Source organism: Pezoporus wallicus, unplaced genomic scaffold (assembly GCF_028554395.1).
Source record: "Pezoporus wallicus isolate ANWC-B61680 ecotype Strahan unplaced genomic scaffold, APGP_CSIRO_Pwel_v1 contig_13885, whole genome shotgun sequence".
Lineage (NCBI taxonomy): Eukaryota > Metazoa > Chordata > Aves > Psittaciformes > Psittacidae > Pezoporus > Pezoporus wallicus.
Window position 1 is genome coordinate 24,740 of NW_026635188.1, and position 15,855 is coordinate 40,594.

Here is a 15,855-nt window from a genome sequence, read left to right on the forward strand (position 1 = left end):
TGCTCTCAATCCAATTTCCATCCAGCCTGTATTTGTGCTTAGGATTGCCCCAACCCAGGTGTAGGACCCTGGACTTGGCCATGTTGAACTTCATGAGGTTGGCATTGGACACCTTTCAAGCATGTCAAGGTCCCTCTGGATGGCATTCATTGCCTCCAGCTGATCATCTGAACCACACAGCTTGGTGTCGTTGGCAAACTTGCTGAGGGTGCATCAGTCCCACTGTCCATGTCACTGACATAGATGTTGAACAGGATTGGTCCCAACACCGCCCCCTCTGGGACACCACTTGTTACTGGTTTCCAGTTGGACAACGAGCCGTTGACCACAACTCTGTGTGTGCAGCCATCCAGCCTTTATCTGCTGGGATGAGTTACTAGGGAGATAGTCCATTGTCTTCAGCTATTCTGCATTATCTCGTCAGTGAGCCTTTGCCAGACAGGTGAGAGATTATTGCAGTATCTGTAAGAGCTCTGTATTTCCAGGTAAGATGGAGAATTATCTGAATGCTAGGAAGTTAAGGATGTAGATAAATATTTTCATTCCTTTCAGGTTTGTATTTGCCAAGAAATACTTAGTGGTAATGTTAATTAATGTGATTAACAGTAAATATTAATCTGATGTGAGAAATTCCAAAGGGGTTGTTTATAGATACAGGAAGATTTTATTTATTATTTACAGTGCAAACAGTAAGAAAATATGGTTGTTTTTCCTTGTTTGTTTGTTTGGGTTATTTTTAAGGGGAGAGCATGTGCATATTCCCTTCATGATGATCAAGAGACCAGTAAGTCCCTTCCATATGTTTTATGTATTGGATCATAGGTACTGATACTAGTAAAGTACTGAATCACCTAGCTAATAAAATGAAGAGAAAAGGCTTATACTAGCAAGTTTTCCAGTCAACTGTTTACTTTTAGGTTATGAAATGTAAAATAAATGCTATTACTGTCCATAACTTACTTTAATTACAGATAATAACCAGTCAAAAGAGAGCAAATACATAACACTTGAGACAGAAGTTAATTTATTTTAAGCTATAAAATTCCTTGCCTTGTATTTCCTACTGACCTCCAGTATCATGCAGGTACCTTGATGTTTCACTCCCCTTTTACCCTTCTCATCAAATGGAATATGAGGTTGTTGCCTTGTTTGTAGCATTACAGAAAGTAAAAATAGAGGTAGTTGAACACCAAGCCATAATACCGCTGCTGTGATAACAGGTGAAATTCAGGCACTCTAAGAGAAGAATGAGTCAGATGCAGAAAACATTGTGTGGTTTGAGGGGCAAACAGAAGTGAGTACTGATCCACATTAATTTGTTTGGCCATGTTCTGAAATGGTATCCACATATCTGGAATAGAACAAAATGATTGGTTTGTGCTGATACAGTGATACAAGCTATGTCTTTCTAAACTGGCAGGTGGAGAGTGCTCAGATGCTCTTGTTGCTACATTTCATAAGCAAAGATTTCTTTTGAGGAAGTAATGACATTTCTATCAACAGGAGAGTGAACACTTTGCTTTTTTAATGTCAGAGCCATTGAACTGAATTCATCACTCCTGGGTGTCAGGGCTTCCATTAAGACAATGGTACTACTTAGATTTAAGTTAAACACAGTAGGTCCTTACTCTACTCACTATTCTTCTCGTATTTGCATTGAATAGAGCCTAGAATGAGACTGCTGGTTTTGCGTTGGTGCAGCCAACATATTCTTTTTTTTTTTTTTTTTTGTAGTAGTCAGAATGTTACATTTCCATTAAATTTTTTTTTTTTAGGGTAAGATGGTGAAAGGAATGGGAGGTGCCATGGACCTGGTATCCAGTGCACAAACCAAAGTGGTTGTCACCATGGAGCACTCAGCCAAGGTAAGGCTCTGTCACTTCTTTCTAGGTAAGTGTTTTGTACTATACCAAAAAAAGGACAGAAAAAAAAAAAAAAGACATCTTACATTCATTCTGCTACTTTGTAAGGATTTGACAGTTTTGCTGTTAATTATTATGGAGGTGCAACAGGGGGCTAGGTTAGTATGATTCCTTTCGTATTGTAAGAGAATCATTCACTATGGAAAAAAAAAATAGTAAGTTGATGTTCAAAAGCTGTACACATTTTTTTAGTTACTTTATAAAAGTTTAAGGAGGGTGACAATTGCCAAAGCTGCAGTAGATACTACCCCAGAGGTTTTACTCTTTGCCTCAGAATAATTTGGAAAATGAGGTTCCCCACGGTTAAAAACTTGTTACGATGGAAAGGTATTTACCTTTGAAGTTGCCAGTACTGACAGCTTAACAGCACTGATCTTTTTGGCGTGATGAAATGCTGGATGCCTTACAACATTATGTGGTTAAGAGGTTAATCTAGAGACTTCTTTGAGGGGGGGCTGGGGGGGTGTGGAGTTTTATAGGTATAAACAGTTTCCCACAGAAGGTCAAAGAAACTTGTCATTTGAAAATTCTAAAATGGCACTGTCCAAACTATGACAAAAATGTGCTGAAGGACAAATATCTTAATTTTCAGGGAAGTATACCAAATGTTAAAAAATGATTTTTTTTTCTTTTATTCCTGTGTTTTTGTAATTCCAAGTTTGTTGAACGCTTGCAATAAGAATTAGTTGTGTGTTGTGCAAGATAATATCCCTCTCAGCATGCATAAGGGCAAACATAAGGAATTTGCATGGTAAACTATAATATGTAAATATTTAAACTAAATATAGTAACAGTTGTGTGTTTTTAAATATTGTTTGAAGAATTGAATTTTCACTTGAAAAAATTGTTATAAAATATAGTAGTTTCACAGTTTATACTAAGCTGTGATCTCAAGGAACACATTTTTAGTATCAGGGCTGAGTTTGACCTGATGGTTTCTGTGTGCATTTGTGTCAATAAGTAAATTAATGTACAAAGCAAATTCATTTATGTGATTCGCATCTGTATCACAGCCACCCCAAAACTCAATATGTAATTATCCATTTACTCAGAGATGTACTTGACGTGCAAATATGATCTGAAAAAATATTTATGTTAAATTTCTAGTTATTGTGGAATTTGGTTAAGGCCCAGAGTCCACACAGATGTAATTATTCATGCCAGTTTTTCTCTTAAAAGTAGTATTACCAGAATCTTTTTTTCACTACAGTTATTTCGAAGTGTTTGCATGCTGGTTTTTTTTTTTGTCAGCAGGAGTACAGAAACCTGCAAAAGACGGAAACATAGATATGTTCACTGTTACAAACAGTCCAGGCACTGACTTATTTTTATTGGCATATGTATACATAACTTGGCCTCTTAAGTACATGAGATGCCTGGTGAGCACCACTACGGAGCCAGTTGTAGGCTTTCATAAATTATTTCTCCTGCTTTTGTGAGACTGCACAGCAAAACTAAACTATATGCATGATTTTTAATTTTACTCTTATTTTCAAAGAGGGTATTCTTAGCGCTCTTTCCTCTTACCTTAGCTGTTTTTGGGGTCTTCATACTGCTTCTTCTTGTTTGCTCATAAGTGAAGATACAAAATATGAAAATCTTACATTTGGAAATCAAAAGCTGATCTTAAAGTTTTCAGGTGCTCCTCTATCTTTTTTCCTTTTTTTTTTTTTTTTTTTAATCTTTTTGAACACAAGCAAACATAGCACCTGTGAGACCAGTTCTGAAATTCAGCTTTTTCTTGGAGTGACTGTTTCTTACAAAGCTGATTTCTATTCATAGAATTATAGAATAGTTTGGATTGCAAAGGTCCAAGATCATCCAGTTTCAACTCCGCTGCCGTGGGCAGGGACACCTCACACTACAGCTGTCTAATTCTTTACACAAAATATTTTCTCACAAAGTTACTGCATCTGTATTTATGGATCAGAGGAACATTGTTCTATCCTGCTCAATGCCCAATGTGCTACTGAGTGAAAGAAATGTCTGCATGTACTGTGACAGTTTGTGGTGTCTGCTGGCTTTTTAGAATAAAGGCTTTTCTGTTACCTTACTCTCCAAATAAATAATAAGAAATCTATCATTAGACACCAAAGACTTCTGTAAATCAACAGCAGTCAAGATCTGATGGATAGAAATAAAGTGAAAGGCATGAGATGTACGCAGTACCTTCAATGGACCTGTTCAAGAGTTGCTGCGATAGGTAGTTCTTGGAGTCAGCTTTGTCTGATTTGTGATCTTGTGAAGGATATTTCAATCCTTTTTTTTTTTTTTTTGGAACAGTAATGGATTCTTAAGCAGTAAAATAAGTTTTCCAAGACTTTAAAAGTGCATTCTCCTTTTCAGTACACGTTGTAGTTTTTAAACATAGGGATAGGCTAAGTCCTTGCAGGGGAGGCAAAATACTTAGTTTAATTATGAAGGTGAAACTAGAATCTGTCTTAACACTGATAAACTCTGATATACAATATATTGCAACTAAACCTAAATACGCTCTGCCAGAAGCTATTTGCATTTTTTAATTACTAAACTTCTTACTTGTAATGAAAACCAAAACGTACAGAAGAAAGATGACAGAGCGTAAAATTAATTTTGTACAAGATAGGCTTGAGAAAGTTGAGGCTGTTCAGCCTGGAGAAGAGAAGGCTGTGTGGAGACCTCATAGCAGCCTTCCAGTAACTGAAGGGGGCCTATAAGGATGCTGGGGAGGTTCATTAGGGACTGTAGTGATAGGACAAGGGGTAGTGGGTTAAAACTTAAACAGGGGAAGTTTAGATTGGATATAAGGAGGAAGTTCTTTACTGTAAGGGTGGTGATGCACTGGAATGGGCTGCCCAGGAAAGTTGTGAATGCTCCATCCCTGGTAGTGTTCAAGGCCGGGTTGGACAGAGCTTGGGTGAGATGGTTCAGTGTGAGGTGTCCCTGCCCATGGCAATGGGGTTGGAACTAGAAGATCTTAAGGTCCTTTCCAACCCTAACTGTTCTATGATTCTGTGATAAGATTTTTTAGCTTAAGAAATGCTATTGTGGACAGGTGACATAGAAATGAAAAAAATTATAATGGCGGAGGAGATAGATGCAGAATGGCTAGTCACTGCCTTATAAAAGAAGTAGGGGTACTTGACTGAAATTGGCAACTACCGTGTTTAAAGCAACAAAAACCAGCCAGCTAATGAAGTTGTGGATGATTGGCAGGATGATGCAGAAGCTCCAAGAATTAAATTTATATGAAAGGGACTGAACTGTTTTATGATCTTAAGTTCACTAGTGACAATTAAATAGCATTGCTTTGAAGTAGTCAGTAGCTCAGAAAATCTGTACATCACCGCATGGCAGGAACCAGGAGTACGTATCTGTGGAAGGGTTATCTCAGTTTTTGCTCCATATGCTTAAGCTCCATATGCTTAAGCCCCTGTGAAAGACTTTGCAAACAGACCTTAAGTTTAATTCATTACGATATTTCTTCATGTACTTTTTGCTAAATTAGGGTTTTGTTTATAACCATAAGGAAAAATAATAGGATGTAAGGTTGCTATTTAATCTTTTAAAAGTCACTGTGCAGCTGTGCCTAATGTGCTGAATACTGCCTAAGAGAAATAACAATCAAATTCTTACCCTCATAGCATCATTGACATGTTTTGCAAAACATAATAAAGTAATGGCTGGTAATTGTTCCATGTTGTGAAATGAGTTGTCTACACCATTCAGAAAAAGAGAACAGAAACTAGTTTTAAGCCCTTGATTTGGACATGACTGAAGCATGGAGCCCTGAATTGAAAACTCCTTTGTATCATTGTGAATGGTTTTGATTTTAATGTATTGTGGAAGATTAAGGACATTTTTATTCTTCAACAACAGAATTCTCTACTTAAAGTAGACTAAACACCTTAAGGCTTTACGTATTTACACAGCAGTCTTTTTCTTTGTCTGAACAAATCCTGTATGAACTCAAGATGGTAAAAATTCATGCAGTTCCATTTGGATTCCTATTCTGATAGTGCCCTGATGAATGTCTTCCAAAAGTGGCCTCCTATGCCGATTGGTAATACAATGATCTTAAGCTGAAGTGTTAGGAAGATAGAAGGTACCAGTTCTCAGGGTCATGGGAGATATTCAAGCTGTCACCTCTGCAAGTCTGTACATTTCAATCTTAGTTGAAGAGATGCTTCATTTCATATGGCTGAGAAGCATACCTGATATCTTTTTGAAGATATTACAAATAGCACAGGTTAATCTTGACTGTTAGGCAAAGCACACAGGAAGGTCCCTGAGATGGATGAGATATAAGTAGATCAATTGAAAGTAACAGTGGCAAGTCATTAGTTTCATTACGAGTAAGCAAGTTTCATCAAAGCAGTTGCCTTGGTACCTGACGTGGATCTTGCCAGTATAATTAGAATTAGAATGAAGAAATAGGTCTTCACAGAAAAAGATAAATTCAAAAGTGCATGGATTGCTCATTTTATTGTCACTCAGGAGTCAAATTGGCTGAGAGATGGTTCCTGAGATTATATTAAGCCTTAAGGCAAACTGATGATTGTCAATTTAGAAAGTATTAGATTCAGATAGTTAAATAAAGACACATAATACTCTGAGAGTTTCAAAATGCATAGCTGAAAATTGATAATTAGAGACAAAATAAAAGCATATGGTAATGGGAGAAACGTGTACGTTATGCTACCTCTGTAAAATGCCTACAAATACTGACTGAAAATAAAATAATCCATCACTTTTATATTCATTCAGAGCTTTTGCAGCCTACATTCATTTAGGAGGGTGTAAAGCCATTTGTGAACTATTAAAAAAAAAAAAAGGAAGAAAAAAAAAAAGAAAACAAAAAAAGAAGAGAAAAACCTCCCCAAATTCACCACCCAAACCTTTATGTCAAAAGTTATTCCTTCTCATTAGGTAGTATTTTTCCTACAATTTAGAGGAACAGGTATTTAATGCCCCTAAAAGGAAGTGCCTTAAAATAAATCCAATTTTATATATGTATATATTATTTTCTTCTGTATTTGCATGCTAATTTGTTCTGTCTAAAATGGAGATGTAACTCCTGTGTAGCACTTGAAGATGAGCCTATTGTACTCATGTCTTGTGCTTTTGGGCGTTTGTGGAGAGATACAGGGAGTGTGAATGCAGTGTAGGTAAAGAAAGTGTATTTAGTAATTTCAGAGCATGACTATGCATTTGTGCCCTAGCAGGTATTTGAAATGCCTGTGTGTATGGCTGATCCTGCACATACAGTTTATGATAAAGTGTAAGACAGAAAAATGTCATGCCTATAATGTCTTTCCCTTATTTTTGTCCTTCATCATTGGGGTCTTATCATGTATCTTTTATCCTCACATTGCAGAAGGAAAGACAAATTATAAACCAGAAGAATACAGAAGTTCTAAACTCAGGAGCCCACTCAGTAGTACAGTGAGATTCTTATTACTCATCTCCCTATATGTGGGATTTAGGTAATAACTGTCCCAAATTGCCGGAGATGTAATCTGTCATATAAATTAATTCAAAGAGTGTTCTGAGTACAGTGAATGTTTCACTAATATTGAATGGCTACATCTGCAATTTTCATGTAAGCATTTGAATGCTATGTAAGTTGTGTTGGTTTTTAAAATTAACATTTGTCTTCCTATTGTTAAACACAGGGTAATGTCCATAAAATCTTGGAAAAGTGCAATTTACCACTTACTGGGAAACAATGTGTAAACCGCATCATTACAGAGAAGGTAAAATACTTTTCTGGAATACTTGTCAATATGTTCCTCTTCTCCAGTGCAAGTGTGTGTGAGCATCTGATAGTGCTGCTGCTCAAAGTACATTAGAGGATCTTTTCAGCAAAGGATAAGTGACTTAAGATTTTTTCTGCAGTCATACTCCTTTTATTATTAGTGTTTACATTTTTAAGAGCTTAGAATAGTTCCTCTATAAGCCATCTGTCATACATTCAAATAGAATTCATCAAAGGTGCCAGTGTAGAATTTGCTTTTTCCTGGTGGTATATTGCTACTGTAATTTGAAATGTGGTTTGTTCTTTTTTTTCTCCACAAAGTAAGGGAAAACAAATGAAAACTGAAGTTTTTTCAGTCTTCTACTAACTGACCTCATACAAATATAAGGTACAGAAAAAAATAGAGTGAGCGAAGACTGATAGAAAATAAACAACAGAATTTGCCCTGTGTTACCAGTTGTCATGTCTTGTTGCTTTATTAGGTGATGACACAAATGTACAACAATACTTAGGTAGTGTTACAAATTCTGTTTCCACACTAACTTCCTTATGCCCAGATTTTCTTTTAAGATTTAGAGGAGCTATTGTTTTTCCATCCTATAAATAAGTCTTATGCTCAAAGGACAGCTGAACCTAAGTACACTTCTGTGATAAGTTTAAGACTTTGCTTTAATTTCAAGTTCAGTCTTCATTGTTCTTTTGCTACTAACTTCTTTATTTTTTTTTTTAAGAAAAATCACTATAGACCTTATGGTTTCCATGGCAACTAGCTTGCAACCTGTATATATCCCTCTGGTAGGCATCATTAAAGTGCACGTCATTTTACATGTGTTTTTATTTGATGCACTTGTGAGCCTTGCAAGGGGAAAGAACAACCTTTGCTCCTTCAGCCACTTCCTCCCAGGCTTTCTATTAAAAATACAACAAGAAATCTGTTCTTCCATTGCTATCTTATGGAAATACTAAAACTTGTACTGACTGTGCAATAGCTGTTGGAGAATCTCATAATCTGATGAAGGTGATCAACCACACTGTACCTCTCTGCTGGCCTTAAAACGAAATCAAAGAGTGAGGAAGACATTGTCTTTTCTTGATTTTCTTCATAATCTGCTCATGAGCATTGTCTTGCAGCAAAGAACATCTCAGCCCTTTCTTTTGGACTTGACAGTTCTCACCAGATTGTTTGGGAACGTGGTCTTCATTTTGTGCACTGAAGAGCAGTTGCACACTCTCCTCACAAAACTTAAACGTCTCAGACTCCAGATTCTTTCACGTACAGATAAAGGTAGCAGAAATCTTAATTGGTCAGTCAGAAAAGTGAAAAGTGAAACCCAGTGATAATGGCATCTTTTGTTACTGGCTGAACACTGCCTACTTTGGCACCATTTTATACAATATTACTACTTACACCCTCATTTTCTGCTTTAATAATAAAAAAATTGTTTTGTGCTATTTGAACCCTGACAGGCTGTGTTTGATGTGGACAAGAAGAAGGGATTGACCCTTGTGGAAATCTGGGAAGGTCTGACAGTGGATGATATCAAGAAAAGCACTGGCTGTGACTTCACAGTAAGTAATTTTACAAGCAAATATAGTTAGTCGAGTGTCAGAACATACATTCTCCACAAATACTCATCACATGAAGTCTTGGAGACGCAGTAAGTTTCCTCCTTACTTGTAAGGGCTGGGTAGATTAGCTGTTGGATTTTCAATAAAAATAAGAAGACAATCTAGGACTAATCTCATATGATTATAATGGAAGCATTAGCAGCTGGGATGAACAGAAGAGATGGAGAAATGACAAAGAGTAAAAGGACAAAGTGTAAATGGAACTTTCATGATGCTTTGAAGAGAGGAGTTTATTCATATCTGAAAGGTGGAGGAATATTTATTTTTCCACTGTGTAAGTTAGTTTACCTAACGCTGTTACTAAGTTTTCATGCTATCTTTAGGTAGGGTTTGAGTCTTCTCAACAGGGGTGACTACACATCACTCTCTGTTACTAGTGCCAATCAGTTAAGTACTCTACTGTTGATATCTTTGCTTTTTCTCTCCCATTGCCTTCTACAAGCGAAACATATGCTCTGCATTAATCCAGAAAAGCCACTGCCTTTTGACCTTCACTTCATTCTGAAGTCTTACTCAATGCTAACATAAAACTGGTTTATCAGTGGAAAAGCCAGTGGAAAAGTTGTAGCGCACGGGACTGTAACTGATTGCATATGTGTGATTGAAAACATACAGCTTCTTCCCGGTCTTCTGCGTGCACATTGCAAAATTTTGTCTTCCATGATGTGAAGTCTTTTGGGGCAGGTCAGCCCTCCTTTGGCAAGGACAGAGAGTATGGCAATGTACATACTGCTGTAAAAATAGTTGAGGAATATTTGGTAATGTGCAATACTCTTCCTCTTTGCAGTTACTTGGCAGGGCTAGGGCACAAAATTGAAAGATTGCAGAGCAGTTAGTATGTAAAAGAGTTTGTTATTAAGGGTTGAGCATACTACTGGTAGTAAGTAAAACTATCTGAGGAATGAGCTTGTGGAATTTCTCTACAATTCCTGTAATTTCTGATAACTAAATTTGATAGTGTATGTTTTTCTTAAATATTCTAAGTAAAGATGTCTTTACTTCTGAAAATACATTCATTTATCTGAGAACAATTGTTTGGTTAGAGACAAGTGTCCTGCAATTGCAGGGGCAGGAAACTGCTACAAATTCACTTTGCTTCTTTATTAATTTTCCATGTAACATTTTATAGAGGTCATTGTTACTTTTTAATTTATGCTAGAAGCAACTTTCCATGCTCAGCAATTCTATGTTTAAAATAAATTATTCATTCAGCATCTGGGAGAGGGTAGGGAGGAGAATGGAAAGAATGTAAACCTCATGGGTTGAGATAAGAAGAGTCCAGTAGCTAAAGTATAATATAAAACTACTACTACTAATAATAATAATGATAAGGGAAATAATAAGGGGAGATAATGTAAGACTAAAAGGGGAAAGGAAAAAAACAGTAAACACAAGTGATGCACAGTACAATTGCTCACCACCCACTTACCGATACCCAGCCCAACCTGAGCAGCGACTGGTCTCTTCTGGGTGACTCCCCCCAGTTTATATACTGGGTATGATGTGCTGTGGTATGGAATACCCCTTTGTCTAGTCTGGGTCAGGTGTCTAGTCCTTGCTTCCTTCTGGCATCTTGTACCCCTCTTCAGCAGCAGAACATGAGAGACTGAAAAGTCCTTGATCAGAGTAAGTGCTACTTGGCAACAATTAAACCAATCAGTACTATTGTCGGACTGAAGCCAAAGCACAGCACTGCACCAGCTACTAGGAAGGAGGAAAAAAACCTGAAAAGCAACCTGTTGCAGCTGAAACCAGGACAACCTTCTAAGTTTTTGTCTTTTGCAGTCAGGAACTTTGTTTTGGCCTTGTACATTTAATTTGGGGATAAACTTCATGATTTAAAGGTATGATGTATAGTAAGCATTTAAATAGACTGACACTACGGTAGAGGACCTTTGTTTTCAGAAGACACCAGTCGTTACGTGTTCCAAACCTGCTTGTTTGGAAGGAGTTGTTTCTTTTTGGTTCGGGTGACAAGTATATATGTATTAATTGAGAGCGAGTTACTCAAAATCCAGCAGCCTATGCTCAAGGCAATGAAAGCAGAAGCAGCCAAAGAATTCAGATAAAGAAGTGGTAACCTTAAAATGATGGGCTATGAGATTAAGCTTTACAGCAGCATGGTGGATATGATAGGGCAAGGCTATTAGGACCAAAGAAAAGATTAGCACCACCCACTATCCCTTCGTACTTTACTGTAAATGTTACAGAACAGTGGCATAAATCTTGAATCTTTAAGGTAACCTGAAGTTAGCAACTGATGAGAGGTATTGCAACAGTCCACCATATAGGTCTCTGGGATCTGTCTCACTGGGACATTTCACAGGCACCATTTCCTAGCTCTCCTGGAGGCAAACTGATGCAGTGTGTTTTGTACAGCTGCCATTGTCATGCATGAAATCACGAGCCGCACTAAAGGAGCTGTGGGCATGAAAAACGTAGATACTGCTTGGTTTATGCACTATTATATACTTACCTTAACAGCATGCAGCTTGCATGAATGCTTGCAAAGCACATCTTTCGTGCAGAGCGTGTACCTCTGCCAGGGAATGTGGGGGGGGGGTCAGTGTTACCTACTGATTGCTAAATAGGAAAGTGCCTGAAATCTCTATAGCACTAAAGATAGGAAGCATGAACCACAATTATTTATTTATTAAAGAAAGCAGTATCCTTGGTCCTTTTTTCCACATTTCAAGACTTTGCCTCAGGCTTCCTTGCAAGAATAACAGTTGTGCCTCTGATTATTTATGTTCACCGAACGAGACATCTTGTTCTTGTTTGTATCAGTGACAGGAACTTTAGTGATACTGTATTGCTACAGGTTTTTGGATCATATGTTTTGCTAGTTTGAAGCAAATAATGGGTGGAAAATGAGAAGTTGACCCTTTTCTAGCAGCTTTATTCCATGAGTGCAGTGGGTGATCTGAACTGAAACAAACATCTCTCTAGGTTCATTACAAGTGAGACTGTAAGGGATAGCTGTAACTTTATATGTAACTATCTGCCTCCTGCAGACTACTCCTTTATAGGCCTTTCTTAGAGACACATTCAGCTGTGCATTCCCATTTTATCAGCCTGCTTATTTATTTGGGAAAACATCCCCTAAAGGACATTTGCAGCAACAGAATGTCAAAGAACACGTGATTTAGAGTCAATGATCTTCATTAAAGACTGGCATTACATAAAAAATTAACAGTTCACCCTCAATTTTACTAAATTTGCTCTAAAGACAAAATGTTGGCTTATCTTGTGTGCTTAAATCATATTTGCTGTAGCCTAGCATATAGATCACCTTGGCAGGTAATGTGTTTGGGCTGGTACTGGTTTATATCATTGAGGAGACCATGAGAGAACCATACTTCTGAATTTGTATTTCGTTATAAAAATAATCAGGATAAGTCTCTCTCTCTCTCTTTTTTTTTTTTTTTTTTTGTAAAATCTCAGTTTTACAAAATGATCTTAAAAGATAACAGTTTAGAATCATAGAATCATAGAATAGAATCATAGAATAGTTAGGATTGGAAAGGACCTTAAGATCATCTAGTTCCACCCCCCCTACCATAGGCAGGGACACCTCACACTAAATCATGAAAATTGCTTAGGAAAAGCATCTGCCAGTGAGTAAAAAATAATAGAGGATAAGGTTTTATTTTCTGGAAGAACATTTCCTTTGAGGAAACAGGATGTCAAGTATTGAGTCCATTTTAAAATGGATGTTGTGTTTTCTCCTGATCAATCACCCCCATTATCAAAGTCACATTAGGAACAGAGTTTTGTACAAAAGTTGATGTTGGAAATGTAGTTTGCTTTTATCTGCTATTTCAAATAATTAGGAGTTAATAAGGGATAAGCAACTTATTTTAACAGATATGCTAAAGCTGGCCATCTTTGTGTTTTGGTTTGTGTTTCTTTTCTCTGATTCTTTACATTCCTGAACAATAACTTGCTTTTGCGCACCTGGTGAGGTCATTAGAAGTTATTAGGACTAAGCATTGTTCAGAACCAGGTCTTGAAAGAACTGCTCGCTAAAAAGAAATAAAACTAAGTAGGCATAGGGCTGTGTTGTGTAGCTGGAAGGGTAGTTTGGGTTGGAAATCAGAGCCAATGAGCTTGAATTGCAGGAAATCCTGGAGGCCCTGTGTCCTCTTTCTTACCAGTTTGTAGGCTGCTTACAGGACTGCCCTTTCAAAATCCTCCCCCAGTATACCTTCTTGTTTAATGGTAGCAAACTACTGTGAAGCTTCCAAGATAAGCTGTTCTTCCTACAAGTGAAATAATATTAAGAATGTGCTTAGGAGGTACTGTAAGAAAGTGACAACTGTGTGGATGTATACTGTAAAACAGACATCATTAAGCACATTCAGCCCTTACCAAATTGACTGACTCTTACGGGATTTAAAAGTCAGGGGCTTTCTGCATTTCAGAGCCCTTGTTTTCCAAGCACAAACCTTCTTTTTTGTTACATTAGCAGTTTTATGCTTATTTAATCCCATTTTATTTAGAATAAACAGCTGCATTTGAGTCCATTTCTGAGGGGTGCTGGGTTCTCACCACCTCTACTATCTTCATCTGGCATTGTGGCATTTCAGGAGTCAGGGGATCTGACCATGTCTGAAGCAGACAGTGGTACACACAAATGATAGCTGTTAGCATCAGATGTGCAGACATTACATTTAATGTAATCTGCTCAAATGTAAAACACTTGAGGTTTTGATGGCACCAGAATCTACGTTAGCAGGAAAGAACAATCTCCTCCAGTAACTGGCTTTTGTCGTTATTTGCAGAATACAGATTTTAATGGTGCTGTCTTCACGGTCTAGTTTTTGCCTTCAATTCAATGGAACTATCCCTGTGTAAGGCAGAAGTAGGCACAAATTAAGTGAGGCACATAAGTACTTAGAGTTAGGAGTGTTGAAACATTTCTGAAGTTAGTCCAGGAAAGCTGGTGCACTCAGGGATTTTCTCCATCTCCTCTGCACTTGTATCTCTTACATCTATTTATTATCTTAGTTCACACGCAACTTTGAAAAACCAATGAACAGTTTCCATCTCCTAAAAACATTTCATTAGCATTTGATAGAGTAAACACATTCTTCATGAACTAAGCTTTTCTTGGTTTTTCTCATAAGATTATAAGTAATGATAGATAATGGCTAGAGGAAGGAAAATGTAAAAATCTAACCGGCACAGGAAATACAGCCCTGTACTCTAACAAAAAAAAAGAAGCTTTAATGCTTGGAAAGGCCTTTATACATCACTTTTGATGAGTTAGCTTGTTCAGTACTATTAAGTGAAAAAGATGGGAGAAGGAGGCAGAAGGAATGCATTTTTCACAGGGATGAACTAGGAGCCAGATTATCTATGGAAGTGTCTTTTATCCTGAACAAGATCACGAGTTGGTTTTGGTTTTGATACTGGAGCATATATTTAAATAGGGCTGAGAACAGGAGATATTTGAAGAGGCTTGGATCTTCAGTGCAGAGCTTTTCCTCAGGATATTTGTGTAGACCTGCAGTCCAGGTTCAACCACTGCTACTCTTCAAAGTCTTGTATTGTTTCCATTTAAACCTTCTTTCCTCATCTAGTTTCCTATTTAAGCTTACTGTGTTTTATTTTTGTCCTGCTGGATGTCTTCCAATATCACTAATTTATTTTTACAAGTATGTGGAATTAATAGAATATGTGTGTTGTCACACAAAAATTAATATGAAGGGAAAAAGGCAAGTTTTTTTAAAAAAAGGTAAAATTACAAAGATTAAACTACATCATCATCAAACAAATCAAATGTGAATGAAAGAAGGCAAATATTTTTTAAAAAATAGGTAAAATTAGAAGTACTGAATTATATCATCTTCAAATTAGTATCAAATCAAAGGTTGCATATACTGTAAGTACAGTATGTATATTGTAATGTACATTTGATTGTATATCCCTTTCTAATGTGCATGCTCCAAAACTCAGTTGACTGACTACTTCTGCACCCATAACCATTTATGGGCCGGTGCATTAACTAGGTCAAGGCCTGGTTTTGAGTGATGTTCGTGTAATGTACAACTGAGGAGCTCCTTCACCTGAGTACAGCTATCTCTTCTGCTGGCATTGGAAGCTATGCAAGAAGACCATGCAGTTAGCAGGGGCGAGTACACGTTCAGCTTTCAAAGTTTCTTTAATCTTCTTGTATTCTTAAATCAATAACCCAAATCAAGATAAATGAAATTTAGAGGATGGATACTAGCACACCACACGTATCTTGCATTCCTGCATTGGAAAATATAGTGGTGGGAGTGTTTATCTCAGAAATCCTGTAAATGTATTAGTTTAAATAAGTACAGTATCTCTAGTCTTCAGTGGCACAGTTGATAGAGGTGAAAGTGAATGGTGCGTTGTACTGCTATATCTGTATGCCAACTGTTGTGGTTTTTTCCCTCTTTTCTGCTAGGTTTCACCAAAACTAACACCAATGAGGCAGATTTAAACGTGAAATACGGACTGGGCTTAACTTGCCAGAAAGCTTGTTTCCAAACGGGAGCTCAGTGAAGAGAAATTGATGTCTGGTTTGCAATTTTA

At 37.1% G+C, this 15,855-nt stretch overlaps 1 protein-coding gene across 1 annotated transcript in view; it reads left to right on the top strand.

Moving 5' to 3' along the window:
• Positions 1 to 15,855, top strand: part of LOC130600270 (succinyl-CoA:3-ketoacid coenzyme A transferase 1, mitochondrial-like) — a 38,961-nt gene extending 23,106 nt beyond the window's left edge. The window contains exons 7-10 of the mRNA XM_057411401.1: positions 1,776 to 1,865; positions 7,577 to 7,657; positions 9,127 to 9,228; positions 15,728 to 15,855. Of these exons, the coding sequence (XP_057267384.1) occupies positions 1,776 to 1,865; positions 7,577 to 7,657; positions 9,127 to 9,228; positions 15,728 to 15,763 (309 nt within the window). The 3' untranslated portion in view covers positions 15,764 to 15,855. The remainder of the gene's footprint in view (positions 1 to 1,775; positions 1,866 to 7,576; positions 7,658 to 9,126; positions 9,229 to 15,727) is intronic.